We start from the raw sequence: 15,382 nt of genomic DNA on the forward strand, positions 1-15,382 counted from the left end.
CCTGTGTTTGTTTTTTCTAAAAACCCTTCACACATTTCCTCTTAATGCGAACAGTACTTCTCATTTTATGCTAACTTCTTGAATTACGGTTGTGTAACTTGATATTTGCTGGTCAAGCGTGCCACGAATGCTTGAGCAGTTGCAAAATCATCTGTCATACCTGCCAGTAATTGTAAAACACAACGTTGCATCTAATCTTTAAAAAAAAAAAAGGGAGTGTGTTTATGCAGCAAAGCTGCCTCAAAGAATACTAGAAGTTCACCCAGAAGGAGAGGAACTTGTGTCACTCCCACTTATGTCCATAGGTTCATTTTAATCCTGATTATAAACTCGTTTTGTAGGTTTGGGTGTGAGCTTTTTACGGCAGTCGGTCAATCAGTTTCCACTCCTCCTCCTCCTTTGTGCGGGTTTCAAGCATAGTTTTAGATTTCACATTTACGTTTTCTTCCTGCTGCTCAGTGGAAGTGGGAAAAAAACCCATTTCTATTACAGAATTTGCTGCGCAAACAATTCAAATGCAGATTTGGGGGTTCAATAAATTCTGGCCATAAAAGCCAGAATAAAATAAGAATGTTTCATTTTGATCTAAAGCTTTGAGGCACATTTGACTGATTATAATCAGAATCGCTTCCTCTGGGTTTCTGCCTCAAACAGAGGAATTGAAATATGAAGGAATGTTTATGAATGATATTAGGATGGAGTGGGAGATGTATAAACACATTGTTGTCTCTTTTATCTTCCTTGTTGTTGTTTTAGCCTCTCTCTCTGATTTCTGTTTATCCATTTTACCTCTTCCTCACATCTCAGGGCTTAAAGGAAACATGTTAGTTAACTAATAAGGAAGTAATGGTGCTACTTGTGAGATTATAGACTATACATCTTGCCATATTAAGTTGAAGGCATAAATAACTTCCTTTTTAAATCTTCTTCTGTATCAGTTATCGCAGCTCCATCAGTGGTTCTCGTTTCTCTTTCGGTGTCATGATTTACTTCATTTCCTGCTCTCGTCCTTCTCAGCTGTATGTTGTTCATATAAAATTCTGGAATAGTTACATTCCTCACATGATCTCTGCCTTTGCCGAACTGGCCTGAGATAATATAAACTATTTACATTGATGTAATTTGTTGCCTCTTTCTCCAACTCCTCCTCTGTCTCTGCTTCAAATCTTTCTGTATTAATTTGTTTCTACAATAAATTGGCCTGTTTTTTAGAAGCGCCTTTGTTCTCCGGAGGACTGATCCTGCCAACATTGGCGATAAAAGTAGGAATATATAAATGACTTGAAAGTGTAATTAATGTGGGAAACATTGTATCCAACAATGAAAAGTACAAATCTCTCCCAACTTGGATCTTGACATTGGCCCATAGGTGAGAAGCGGGCTCTGGATGCCCGTCCACTAGAGCCTCTTCTCCATTGGTTAGTTTAGCTCCTGCAAAGATTCAGAAGGAAAAACTAAATAAAAAAGTAAATTAGAAAAAAAACAGAAGAGAAAATGAAAAAAGGAAGTAGGAGAAAATAAATCAATGTATGATTTAAGAAAGTGACATTAAAATAGTTCAATATAGGGCGTGCCGTGGTGGCGTAGTGGTTAGCGCGACCCACATTTGGAGGCCTCAAGTCCTCGACGCGGCTGTCGTGGGTTCGACTCCCGGACCCGGCGACGTTTACCGCATGTCTTCCCTCCTCTCCTTCCCCCTTTCCTGTCAGCCTACTTTGTAAAAAGGGACACTAGAGCCCACAAAAAAGCCCCCCGGGAGGGGTAAAAAAAAAAAAGAAAAAAAGTTCAATATAGAATATGTAGATATTCTATATTGGACAATATAGACAATATATAAAAATTAGAATATGGATTTAAAAAAATGAGAAAAATTGAATTTGTCCATTTCGATACCTAAAACGAAAACGTACCAAATTTCTATTTTTGTATAGTCAAGCAGTCAAAATGTTTTTCCTTGGAAGGGGTCTCAGACATTTTTATCTCTTTTCTCCACGCTGCTTCTGCTCACACACTCAGTCGTGGACATGAGTTAGTCCTGATAGGGGTGGTCTGCAGAGCAGAGGAGGTTGGCAGCTGTGTTTATCTTGGTTCTGCCTGTGGGCGGGCCTTCAGGCGTGTTTGTCCAGGGAAGCAGCGCTAGGGGTCACGACTCACTGCAGTATGAAATATGTTTACTTTATCTTTCATTTCCGGATGGTCTCCGCTGTTCCTATTGTTCCAACAACTTTAAACGATGAGTCACGAGACGTGATGGAGTCTCGCCTTAATGCTGAATCACTGTTACAACTCATGGAGTGTAGCTGTAACAGTTTAAGTTCATTCATAGTTCACTGTTTGAACACTCATTGATTCCTTCTGAGTAAGAAGCACAACTTTATGCTTAGGTTAAAATTTTTCAACTATGTGAAAACTCACTTGAAATCAGACACAGTATACAAAAGTATTCTTGTTTTGTTCCCAAAATGAAAATAAGGAGAAAAAGTAATAAAAATCTTGAATTGCACTGCTGATTTAGAGTTCAGTAGAAAACGTATTTGCTCAATTGCATATTTGTTTTGCTCTAATTAGTAAAATCTTTACTTGGAGACTGTTTGTTTTATAGTTCACATACGGGGTGCCCCAAGGCTCAATCCTTGGAGCCCTCTTATTAGACATCTACTACTGCAAGTTATATAAAAAATAAGATTATAAGACAGTTGAAACACTGAGCTCCTTTACATTAATACTAAAAGCCCACCTATTTAGATTTGCTTTGAACCATAAAAATGGATTATATATTATAGCAACATATTTGAACACTTTGAATTACCCTTTTTCAGAAATGTTTGATTTCTGATTGATTGATTGATTGATGGTTATCTTTGCATTCAGATTTGTTTAATAATCTGAAATGTTTGTTTTACAAAACAGAAAAAAATCTTCAAATTCTTTTTACAGTGTGGTGACTACAACATATCCATTGCACACAGAGATCAGATCCAGATTCACGACGAGGGCAAATATTGATTTTTGATTTTCTTTAAGTGCCTCAGGCAACACAAATGTTGGCCTACAGAGCCATTGGGCAGTATCTTTTTTAATACCATTAAGCACTCTTTGAAATATTGGATATTTTTAATATCACTCTCTTGCATTACATTTTTTAATACCACTCTTGTACATTAAAGAGGCAACAAATAACTGTTTGCTGAAATTGCTACAGGGAGCAGAGTGAGTGACGAAGACGGATTCTGCATCTCATATCAGCGGGACGGTGTGTTAGATTCCTGCAGCTTCGGTTGATTCTCTTCAGTCTGATTGTTGTCGAAATATTTGTGTTTTGAAGCATTTTTGAAGGTTCTTTCTAATAAAGATGAGAAATACATAACCAATTCTAGTAAAACTTTTTTAGTGTCTTTTTATGCCGCTGGAAGAAATATAGAATGTTTAGGTCCATATTGTCCATCCTAGTTGTTAGTTTTCAACGTCAGTTCAAAATGTCTCCTTTCCTCACCTCAAAAGGTTGTGTAGGAATCTGCAAAGGGCCAAACTCAGGCATGAAAGGAGCTCCATAATGTAAACCCGATCCTCCAGCTGCTACTGTGTTTTGAAAAAGCATTAATGACCTTTGAACTTTCTTTCACCCACTACAAACTTGAATGTGTTCAAGTGGGTCTTATGTCACAGAGCAAAACAAAAAAGCTAAATTGTGAGTTGAAAAGAAACTAATACATGGTTTATTAAATGTTTTTAGGACGCGTTCAAACCAACCCTGTTTTGTCTGCTTTTATCGAACTCTAGCTGTTTGCCTAAAAAGCCTGAGCCGCCTACAAACCTTGGTCTTGGTTCGATTGAAGTGAACTCTGGTTCTGTTCAAATGCCTATGTAAACGCAAAGCGGACCAGAGACCGCTCCAAAAGTAGGAAGCGGAGTCTAGCGCAGGGTATTATGGGTAAATTTAACCAAAACAAACAAGTCCAAAAGTTGGCTAGCGGGAGAAATGGCCCGTGGTCTTTTACAAACTAATCCAATCCTACACCAGCTAAAACTGGATGTCACTCCCCATTTGCTTACATTTCATGAATAAGGAAGCTGCCCTTATGTCTTCTTCAGAGGTTTCTGTATCGTTTCCTTCAGTGGTTCTTTATATAGCGCCACCACAGGTGAGGAGGTGAATAAGCTTTTGAAGAGTTCAGTTTGCAGTGTGAAAGCGAACCACATCAGCTGAAAATGTAACAAATGTCGCAATTTTGTTCCCCAGTAAACACTCAGAGGCCTTGACCACTCAAATGATAAGTAAACGAAGTTCCTCTGCATGTATTTTATTTTATGATGTTCTCAGAGCTTCGTTATAGAACATTAGTGAACAGACAGCACCATGAAGACAAAGGAATAAAACCGACATTTAAAGAATAATAGTTCTGGAGAGGTTTAAAGCAGTCAGGAAGGTTTTGGTTATAAAATAGTAATCCATGCTTTGTCATCTGAAAATAGTGAAAAAATAAATCAACTTGAACATACACTGAGATTTATGGTTGTAAGGTGACAAAATGTGGTGAAGTTCAAGAGCGATGAACACGTTTGGGAGGGAGGAAGTCTGTTGGCTTGACTCCAGGCTCTGAGGGACGTTTTGTTGGGTTTCTGGTGCAACAAAGTAACAACTGAGATGTTTTTTGCTCAGGATTCTTTAGTCTTCCTTTACTTGATCTAAAGTTTACTTTACTTGTTGTTTAATCTCTCTGACTGATTCCGTCTGTTTTGAAGCTTCTGTCCTGTCCTGTGAGATGACCCGGGTGTTGTAATCTGGAGTTTTTCTTTTTGAGACACCTTGTTGTGTGAACTAACCAGCCAATCATCTGGTCCTCTGCAGGAACCCAATCAGACGTTCCACACGGACCGGCCCGACCTCTCCGAGTGTTTCCAGCTCTCCGTCCTGGCGTGGGCGCCCTGCGTCTTCCTGTGGGTAGCCTCTCCGGCCTACATCTGCTACCTGAAGAAGAGCAGCCGAGGGTACATCATGATGTCGCTGCTGAACAGGTTCAAAACAGTAAGTGGGACGTTGTTGCATTAAATAAGACCTTAAGGAACAAAACGGTTAATAGTTCAGTAACATAGGAATGAGCTCGACCAGGGAGGAGCCTGAAATTTAAAGTCCATTTTAGAATCGACAGCGTTCGTACAGGTGCTGGAAATCCTTGAAAGGCTTGATTTCAAGTAGGTGTTTTCAAGGTTTGGAGTCCATGAAAGTGTGTGATATTCAAAGTGCGCCATTTTGTAATAAAGTGCAATCAAACGTTTGATTAAAAGTCTACATTTTATTTACAGTTGAAACCAGATATTTTCATACACTGAATGAAAACACACATTTCTTTTCTCTTATTTTCTTTGTCTTATTTCTGAAGTTAAATAAGGCAAAATTTTTCTTGTTTTAGGTCATTTAGAATTACCAAAATTATTTCTGTTTGCTAAACGCCAGAAAACATAGAGAGAACATTTTTTAGAATTTAAAAAAGAATATATTGTCTTTAATTCTTTTAAATGAATTAATTTGTTTTTAATTCATTTATTCTATTTTCATCTCCAAAGTGTGGTGCTGGAAACTTACCTTGAAAATGCTTGAAAAGTGCTTGAACTTTGCTATTGGAAAAGTTTCTGAACTCTTATTCATAAACAATAAAAACAGTTAAAAAGTGTGTTTAGTTTTAATTTACATGCACCTTTGATCTGTAAAACAGAACAGGTGAAGTAAAGGAAGGCTTCCTTCAAATCGTCACACTATAGACAGATAAAAACTAAATAATCAACTTCCCGTTTTTCCCACTAGGAAGTGAACTGCTGAACTCTTCTCTCCTGTAGTTTCTCCCACCTCTTTGTTTTTCTATCGTTTCATTTGTTTTATTCTCACTCATCCTCAGGCGTTCGGCTTGTTGCTTTGGATCGTGTGCTGGGCCGACCTCTTCTACACATTTCACGAGCTGCAGCAGGGTCAGTCCCCGCCCCCCATCTATTTCATCACCCCGCTGGTGCTCGGCATCACCATGGTAAGGAACATGCAGGCAGCGAAGCATGGGTCAAATAGCGACAGCTTTACAAAAGACCATTCATAGACTGTATGTCCTGCAGCATAGGGGTTGTACATTTACCTTTGCATATGCAAATTCAAAGTGTGAAGCGCACATCTGTGATGCTGTCACAGTGATAACAGATGGGACCAGCAGTACTCCCTACAGATTTTTTTTTTTTTTAATTAAGATTGCAGGTTTCGTCCCGTATGAAAATTATATGCTAACTCTTGTTCTTCCAAACTGTGTTAGCATAAGACTGTTGTGCACTAACGCAGCAGCGTCATGTGGAGCTGTATTTCATGCAGCTCCCCTGTGGTTGAGCATTCAAGCTGGTCTCCGGCGCTGACGAGAGGTGAAGGCAGCCAAAACTTCTGTTTTTATAGGAAAACGTATAAATGTGAAGGTAAACAACTTGTCTCGTCGTTCAGTTCATGGGAACCTGTCGCAGATATGCTGCATGAAAAGAAGTTTGTGACACATCTGGAATAAGAATGTCATGGCAGACACTTAGAAAGTCTTAAATTAATATATACATAAAATTAAGGCCTTAAATTGTCTTAAATTCGTTTTAAAAAGTAAGTTGGCCTTAAATACATTAATTGCAGGTCTTAAATTTTGTCCTGACTATTTAATTTCATATATTCAATACGCTTTTTTTTTTTTCTTGCAAAAGTTTGAGACATTTTCATTGCGTTCTTTGACTTGAGGCTATCAATGCTAACCTTGCTAGCTACATAGCTAGCTAGCTTTTTTTGTAGTTTTTAACGGATAAATGGAAACTTGTCACCAGTTGTCTGGATGAAGTTCGTATATCTCTGTGAATATTTAGTTCTTAAATTTCATTCATAATGGTCTTAAAAAGGTCTTTAAAAGTCTTAAATTTGACTTTGTGAAATATGCAGAGACCTATGTTATTACGTAAAAGACAAACTAAAAGAATTCAAATATGAAAACAATCACTGACAATACTTTCAGCATAGTCATGAGGGTGAAACATAAAAACACTACAGTCATTATTTCAGTGCAAATATCTAACAGATGGAAGAAATGAAAATACTTTCGGCAGTTTTTTATGTGACAAATACTTCAGTGTTTAACTCTGAGGCATTTTAAGAAGGAACTTTTTCTTTTATGTTAAAATAGTTAGATTTGCACATATTGAGTTATTTTAATTTTTTTATGATACAAAACACTTTTTTACACCGTATACTGCAAATGTTCTGTTGAATCTCAGCAGTTTGTTATATTTTGTGAAGCAGAATTACAGTAAATATTAATGTCTAGCTACTGATTTGATTTTGTTCATTCACACCACATCTACATATGTTTTTGGTTATTGGATGTGGTTTAAAAAATGTAATTCCTACTAATGGAGGCTGCAGAAGACCTGAGATTGAGATGGAGGACAGCTGGATATAAATGCGCTCTTGTTTCTCCGAGTCATAACGGAAAGATCGCGCTGATCTCTGAAGGAACCTCACCATCAGATGTCATAAAGATTATTAGGTGAAACTAATCATTGCAGTCCTTTTCTTCAAGACCTGCTCGAGTATTTACTTTTCTCCCATCTGATTTTAGCAAATCATGATGTTCTGATTTGATCCATGGTCACTAATCTGCTGTTTGCTGTGACTTTTCTTTTTTCCTGTTTTGCAAAAGCATCAGTAAATCCGACGTTTAAACCCAAAGATACCCACTTTCCCATCTAATCTCTGATAAAGGCTCACAGTTTAATGTAAAGTCATAGTCCGTAACCTCGGATCACGGCTAGTTTTGGTTCCCCCTGTGGCTCTGACTCTAGTATTTAGCAGCGACGGAGCGCTAAAAGGGCTCAGATGAACGGTTCAGATAATCCGTACACTTCAGAAGAGCTGCACCAGTTTACGACAAATCCAGAAAATTTGTGGTCTGACCCCGTGTTTGACGGAAAACAGATTGTTTTCAGGATGCTAACCTCAGTCAGAGTGCAGCTCACCTAACGTGACCTCCGCCGCTTTGCTCCGGCTAATATGAAACTCAATTTCTCCTTTTTCCCCTCCTCTTCCTTTCTCAGCTGCTGGCCACGTTCCTGATCCAGTATGAGAGGTTACACGGGGCCCAGTCCTCGGGGGTCCTCTTCGTCTTCTGGTTCCTGTCCTTGCTGTGCGCCATCGTGCCTTTCCGCTCCAAGATCCTGAAGGCCTCCAGCTCGGTAAGAGCGCAGACCACGTCAATAGTTTTGGGGTTTTTCATTATTGTTTAGTTGTTTTTTGCTGTTACGTTTTGACTAATTGAGTTAGTTTTAATTAGTTTTTGAGTAGGATTGCTAGTTTTCTATTAGTTATTAGTTAAACATTGTTTAGTTTTAGTTTTTTCATTCTTTGACCTTGTTAGCTAGCTAGCTAACAATGTTAGCATTGAGTTACCGGTAGCTTCAAGTCAAAGAAAGCAATGAAAACGACTGCTTGTGACCTAAACATTTGCCTTTTTTAATTCTGCACCTACAAATTAACCAAAGTATTGCATTGGTTCAGTAATAAATAGAAGATAAATTTTTTCACAAAATGGATTCAATTATTGCTGAACAACCAATGGACTCTGGTGTTTTCTTCCAACTTTTGCTGTTGCCGTTTTGCAGACTGGCATTAGGGCCATCAGGAGGAGCACTGAATGACGTAATCTGCCGACAGCTGACGTAAACTGCTTGTAGGGGAAAAATAAATCTATTTCACATCATTTCTAGAGGCTGATAAATAGATTCATAAACAGGAAAAAGAAGAATATTTGGCTTTATTTCCAGTGTTTTTGTTAGTTTTATGAAGGCACTACATACAGTAGCTCCAGCTAGTTATAGTTTTCCCCCCATTAAGTACCACTTTTATTTATTTCAGTTCACAAAAATGTTTTCTCAATTTCTGTTTTTGTCAGTTTTAGGCTAATAACTTTTCTCTGCAGCTCCTAACTGTATCAAATCTGCCTTTTTGTTCCCTTTTTTGCTCTCTGCAGTCTTTTACATAATGCACCACTCAGACTCCCAAGTCGTTTCAGGTCACTTGATCACTCAGTGGTGCCTGTGTGTTGTTTTTAGGAGCTGCTGTGGAGTTTACAGTGAGTAGATGTTTTAGCAGGGGTCAGCTCAGGGCAACACTAAGCACAGAGAGCAGAATACTTCACTTGTTGTTCCTAGCGGCTCACTTACAGCGTGCGCTCCGCGCCGACTCCGCACCAAATGAACCCGCAGGCTGCGAGACGGGCAGGAAGTGTGAAAAAGAAATAACAACAAACTGTAACTCGTGCGTTGGAAGCAGGAAAGCATGCGCTTTAATTCCAGTCACGCAGGTTGAGCGCTTAGATTGTTGCCTTTCAGCGCCGTAAGCTCCTCAGCTAGTTTGAGACTTTCCTGGGGAAAAGAGCAGAAGGACGAGTGACCTAGTAAATACGACCGCTTCAAGGGCAAGAAACATTGTTGGGGTATTTTTTTTTGTTTTTTTGTAAAAGCATGGGGTTTGTTGAAAATTCATCCACGACATGGCAACGCATACATACCAACTGTAATAACAGGGTATGACATATCTTTATGGAGTTGTACTGGTTATTTTAAGCAAGCGGTGACTGATGTGCTCAAACTTTTTTTTTTTTTTTTTTTTTTACGTTTGTGTCTTATTAAAGCCACAAACTTACAGGCCCATTCAATAAATTTAAGTATTCAAAAGTTCAGTTATTTGAGGAAATTTATTACTAAGTGAAACACTTCATATTGAGTCATCACACACAAATGTTTTAAAACCTTTATATTAGTTAATTATGATAATTTTCCATACTTTCCTAGATGATAAATTGTCCCACAAGTTATCGAGATAAACTATAATATTGTTGTATTGAGAACATTTTCGAGTAATATTACGATAATTGGATAATAATTCAAGTGCATCCTCTCAAAAGATCAATAGACTTTCATTCCTAACGAACATCTAACACTGAAAATGGAAGACATTTTAAGTACCCCAAAATAAATAAACAAAACAACTAAAATAATAAATACAATAAATGATTAAGACTCTGTAAACAAAATTGTAGTTAAAAAAAGAGGCTAGTTTAGACCAAAGCACCAGACTGAAACCTTTTATCATCCAGTTTTTGATAGAAACGGAGAAAAGCAATCACACAAGTAGAAATTATTGAGCTTGTTTTAATTTAGCACGCAATTAATTGATTTATTGCCACAGGCTTACATGACTTTTAACTGCTGAAAACCTGTCTAAAGGTTGTTATTTTCAAAAGATACTTTTAATCTGTCAAATGAGCCTCATCTGAATGCAGAGATATTTAAAATATCGCTGTACATTGTGGGATGTGTTCTTGGGAATACAGTAGGGTGATTGACAGCGCTAAGACCCTCCTCCTGGTTCTGATGGGGTTTTGCTGGCTGTGTGTTTCTGCAGATGGCCGTAGGACTACTGGGAGGAGGTGGAAGGGCTTGATTTCTTTCCCCCACAAATTATTAGTTTCATATTATACTGTCATAGTGACACGTTTAACAGATATATAAAAAGTATATTTTTTAAAGTTAAAGACTGCAGTGAGACTGGATGAAGAGCGTCTAGGAACATTAATCGTCAAGTCTCAGTTCTTCTGCTTAAACAAAGCAACCAAAGAGCACGATGCTGCCACCGCCTTTTCTAAATGTAACAAGCCAAAACATCTGTTTTTCATATTTATGGCAGTTTACTCACAAAGCTCTGTGTGCCGTTTTCTCCAACTATTTCTGGATGAGATGTTGCAATAAAAAAAAAAAAAACACTTCCAGGATTATTGGTCTGCCTGTATTAAGTGCTTTAGGACCCAGATTTTCATCAGATCAGATTACATTTTCTCTTAGTCGTACAACTTTCCCATGACTTTGATTAAAATCAATATGCTAGCTAAGGAAGAAGTAAAAATGCTGAGAAAACCAATGCAAAACGAGAAAGCCAGCGTAGCAGATGGAAGATAACGACTTTCACCCAGACTGGACAGACGTCTTCATCTTCATTCTTTATATGGACGGAAACCCGTTTGATGCACACGGCTGAAGATGATAGTTACTTTTAGGAATGTAAGCACTTGTTACCAGACGACATAAACAGTAAACATTTGAGTCATCACCGGTTCTAAAATCTAAGAGATTATTAATGATTCAAGTCTCTCGTCTGACAGATGAACCAGAATCCCGGATCAGGAGAGAAACAGACGGTTTTAAACATGGTGGAGCCGCTTTGGGGGTGGTAGAGCCCCGAAATCCGCCCCCGGAACCAGACTCAAAGTTTGAGTCTGCAGTGACTCAGCGTCGCAGCTAAATGTTCATTTATGGGTCATAAAGCATGAGTCGGTGCAGCGTAGGCGTTTCCCAGGTCGCACTGCAGGAGGCTTTGCTCCTCTGCTCTCTCTGGCATTGCCGCTCGCTCGCTCTTTGGGTGAAGGTTTGAGCTTGTGTTTAAATACCCGAGCTACTGGGTTAAGCTCCATAATCAGAGGAGACTTTACCCCCAGCTAACCTGTTTATAAGGTTAATATGCTCGTTCTGATGTTTGCAGGAAACAAATATGGGCCGCTGTGAGATTTCCATGGGAGGCTGGCAAAAAAGCCATATGTTCAAAAAAGTGTATGACATGAAGTAATGGATTTTAATTAAAACAAAAAATATATATATTTTTGTTGCTGCTAAACATACTTATTGATTATTGGAAGAATCAAATGTTATTTTAATTTTGATACCTGGACTGAAGCTTAAACGTAGAATAAACAACTAAACTTAATAGTCACTTTCAAGTGTCTATACTATGCAGAATGTTGTATTTTGTTCCTGCTCTTCTCTTTATAGAGTGACACATGCATTATTCAGGCTGTCTGCTCTGATGAATCATCAGTAAGCTGCTCAACACGCGCTGTGGTTTTGAAGCAGCTTTACATTAAAAACAGTGATGGGTCACCGTCGTTTCCTTTTCACATGACTTTTGTTTTCGGTTATTTGATTTGTCTGCGGCCTTTTTATCAACCAGTTAATTCTGTCGCTGTAAGCAATTAATCAATCAGGGTTTCCCCTCAATGTATTATCAGCCTGGCGGGCCACCAGGCTTTACTTTTCCCCCCACTAGCCTAAGCATTGCTTATTTATTTAGGTCTCTTTGCATTTTTTAAGACTTTATAGTTGGTGTTCAGGTATTAATCTTTCAATAACACATAATTACCAAGAGATATTTTCAAATTTCCTGTTGACTTTAAACATTTTTTAACTCAAAAACACGACGGGCCGCTGGATGAAAGCATCCAACCACTGGGCTTAGCAAGTTTTCTGGGGGAAACCTTGAGCAATTAACTGCATGATAAATGAAAATGATTACTATTTTTTTGAAAGGCAGAGATTTCAAATTCTATTTTATTTGAGGTTTCGGTTGCATGTGTTTTTTTTTTTATTTCCCTTCTTGTGTTTTATTTCGGATATTTAAAATGTCTTCCAGTGTGAAGTGTTATGTGCAAAATTAAAGTTGATTATAGGGTTCTTACAGGTGCTTGAAATCCTTGAATTTCAATTTGGCGTTTTCAAGTGATTGGAATGTGATTGGTTTCTGTACAAATTCCTTGAAAGGGCTTGAAATTCAAACTGCACAGTTTTGTAATAAGGTGGAATTTAACATTTGACTAAAGGCCCACATTTAGATAGCGGTTATTTCCAGTTTGAACCAGACATTTTCATACACATAATATAAAGACACAAACACATTTTTTCTCTCTGTCTGAAGTTAAATCGGACTACGCTTCTTTTATCCTGGATAAATAATTCGCAATATTTATTTTTCCCTTTTTTTTGTGCATTTCAGGGCGGCGTTCCGGACAAGCTGCGCTTCACCTCCTTCTACTTCTACTTCGGCCTGATCCTCCTCGAGCTCGTCCTCTGCTGCTTGAATGAGAAACCTCCTCTCTTCTCCGATGTGGTCACTGACCCTGTGAGTCCCACACGTTGCAACATGTTTACACCTTTTATATGTTTAACTGCCCTGACTTGTGTTTTTTGCTCCTCTTTTGATTTCTCCTCAGAATCCGTGCCCTGAAGCTACAGCAGGCTTTCTGTCCACCGTGACCTTCTGGTGGTTCACAAGGTGGGCCGCTGATTAATTTTTGTTTTTGTGATATGATTTTATGGCAACTCTGAAATCTATCATCTCTGTTTAGTTTGAAGTAACTGCAATATTTCAGAATGAGAAAATTAAAGGTTGAATATTTCAGCTTTATTTATTAGCTTTTCTCTGTTTCAAAGAGCAGCAGCCAACAAATCCAAGTTAAAAACCAAACCTTCTGCTGAGTAAAACTGTGTTGAAATACCTACATTCAGATTGGCAACTTGTTAATTTGCTAAAGAAGATTCACCAGAAGGAGAAATGCAGACAAACTTTAATGTAACAGTACAATATAACAAATTTCTCATATCTTTTTACGGACTGATTCTATTGGTTTATATAGGGCACTGAAGAAAAATATTCAACAGTTTAGAGGTTTTAAGGAGTTTTATTAGCCACTATATCAAATTTATACTGGCTAATAAAATCACTATAACTTTTCTTATGAAGTTTTATTATCATAATAAAAACTTCTCGACCAATTTCTGACCATATTATGTCCTGTAATTGATCAGTTTGTCAGCTTCTCAGTGGGTTAAAAATGCCAGTCGTCTGTTCCTTGACTGACTTCTCGTTCATGCTGGAAAACACATAGACTGTAACCACCAAGCTTTAGAAATTATTATTAGTGTTCACGCATCCTTAAAAAGTCTTAAATTTATGTATCTAAAATCAAGGCCTTAAAATGTCGAATTCATTTTTAAAACTAAGTTTAATATGTTCGTCACAGGTCTTAAATTTGATCGTCGCCTGATTATTTAATCTTGTATATTCTACGTAGATTTTTCAAAAACCTTTTTTCTTTCGGGATTTTTCTGTCAGGCAAAAGTTTGAGTCACACTCAGACATCTTCATTGCGATTTGTAGCTACAGACGTTTCAGTGTACCAATAATCCACTGCTAATACACCCTTTTGCATTTTTCATTAGGAAGTGCAAATTTATCGCCAGTTAGATGGAGGAAGTTCATACATTTCTGTGGAGATACGGGTCTTAAATGCCATTGATAACGGTCATTCATAATGCAACTTAACGATTCTGGACTTCATGGTAAAACGTTTAGACACCACTGGTCTAACCTAATAAATCATTTAGCATAAAAATCTGAAAATTATGAAATATAAAAAACTGAAGACTTAAATGACTGCTGCAAATCTTGCCTCTAATGAATTGTGACCCATGTAGAGTGAATGAAGCTCTGAGCCTCCTTTAGTCTCTATTTTCTGATTCCTGTCGCTCAGACGACCTCAGATGACCTTGAGGCTCTGCTCTGTGTCAGTGACTGAGTGGGAGGACATCAGTATTACAGGAAAAGGTTTCTCTTCCTACTTTCAATATGCAGTTTGCGTTGGTGTTTTCCTGTGTGAAAGAACAGTTCCCGGTGATTTCTGTGCATTGGTTTATAGGTCTGTGCCCAAACCCAACCATCTGTCTTGGTGGTGGGGAGAACATTATTTGGTAAACCACATAAATTAACAAGACAGTTTTCCTGTAAACCTGTTAGCTTACAGGAGCATCTAAAGCGACTTCTTCATTACCAAGTCTCAGTCTCGCAGGTTAATGTTTGGTTCAGGTTCAGCCAAGTTGGGTGTGTCTCCACTGGCTGTGTTTTTCTTGCTATTGTGGGCGTGGATATGTGCTGGAACGCGCAGCAGATAGGTTCGATGGTGGAAACTTAAAATGACATTGCATGTCATCCTCCGTGTGGTTGTTATCATTGTTGATTCAAATAAAACAGGATATTTCATTTCATCTTAAAGATAAAAAGCCAGAAATGTTGAGTTGATAAGATTAAAGCCTAACCAAGACAACTCGTGCAGCACATAGCTCGGTCTGGCTTGTACCACCTCTGAAGGGGTTATGAAAAACGGGAAGGAGCCACACAGGACCTGCAAATGAAGACAACACTGGCCGGGACTCGCTGTGGCGGAACTAGTTAAATGGGGCGTCTGCGCATTCTTAAAAAGTCTTAAATTCGTAGATCTAAAATTAAGGCCTTGAAATATCTGAAATTCATCTTTTAAAATGTGAGTTGGGCTTTAATATATTAATCACAGGTTATTAACAGGACTGTTCAATCTCTTATATTCTATTTAATTTTATTTTCTCATAGGACTTTTCTGTCAGGCAACGGTTTGAGTCACAATATGTGACTCAGGACGGTTGAAGCTACTGTATAACTAGCTGCTAACACATCCTTTCATAG

General features: G+C 38.1%; 1 protein-coding gene across 6 annotated transcripts in view; it reads left to right on the forward strand.

The window, feature by feature from the left end:
* Positions 1-15,382, forward strand: part of abcc3 (ATP-binding cassette, sub-family C (CFTR/MRP), member 3) — a 59,737-nt gene that overhangs the window by 13,247 nt on the left and 31,108 nt on the right. For all 6 annotated transcript variants that reach the window (XR_004340699.1, XR_004340700.1, XM_032573805.1 and 3 more), the window contains exons 2-6: positions 4,850-5,026; positions 5,895-6,020; positions 8,098-8,235; positions 12,881-13,006; positions 13,098-13,159. Coding sequence is in view for 4 of the 6 variants with exons in the window: in XM_032573805.1 (XP_032429696.1) it covers positions 4,850-5,026; positions 5,895-6,020; positions 8,098-8,235; positions 12,881-13,006; positions 13,098-13,159 (629 nt within the window). In the remaining 2 variants the exon portion in view is untranslated. The remainder of the gene's footprint in view (positions 1-4,849; positions 5,027-5,894; positions 6,021-8,097; positions 8,236-12,880; positions 13,007-13,097; positions 13,160-15,382) is intronic.

The sequence above is a fragment of the Xiphophorus hellerii genome, chromosome 10 (assembly GCF_003331165.1).
Source record: "Xiphophorus hellerii strain 12219 chromosome 10, Xiphophorus_hellerii-4.1, whole genome shotgun sequence".
Classification (NCBI taxonomy): Eukaryota; Metazoa; Chordata; class Actinopteri; order Cyprinodontiformes; family Poeciliidae; genus Xiphophorus; species Xiphophorus hellerii.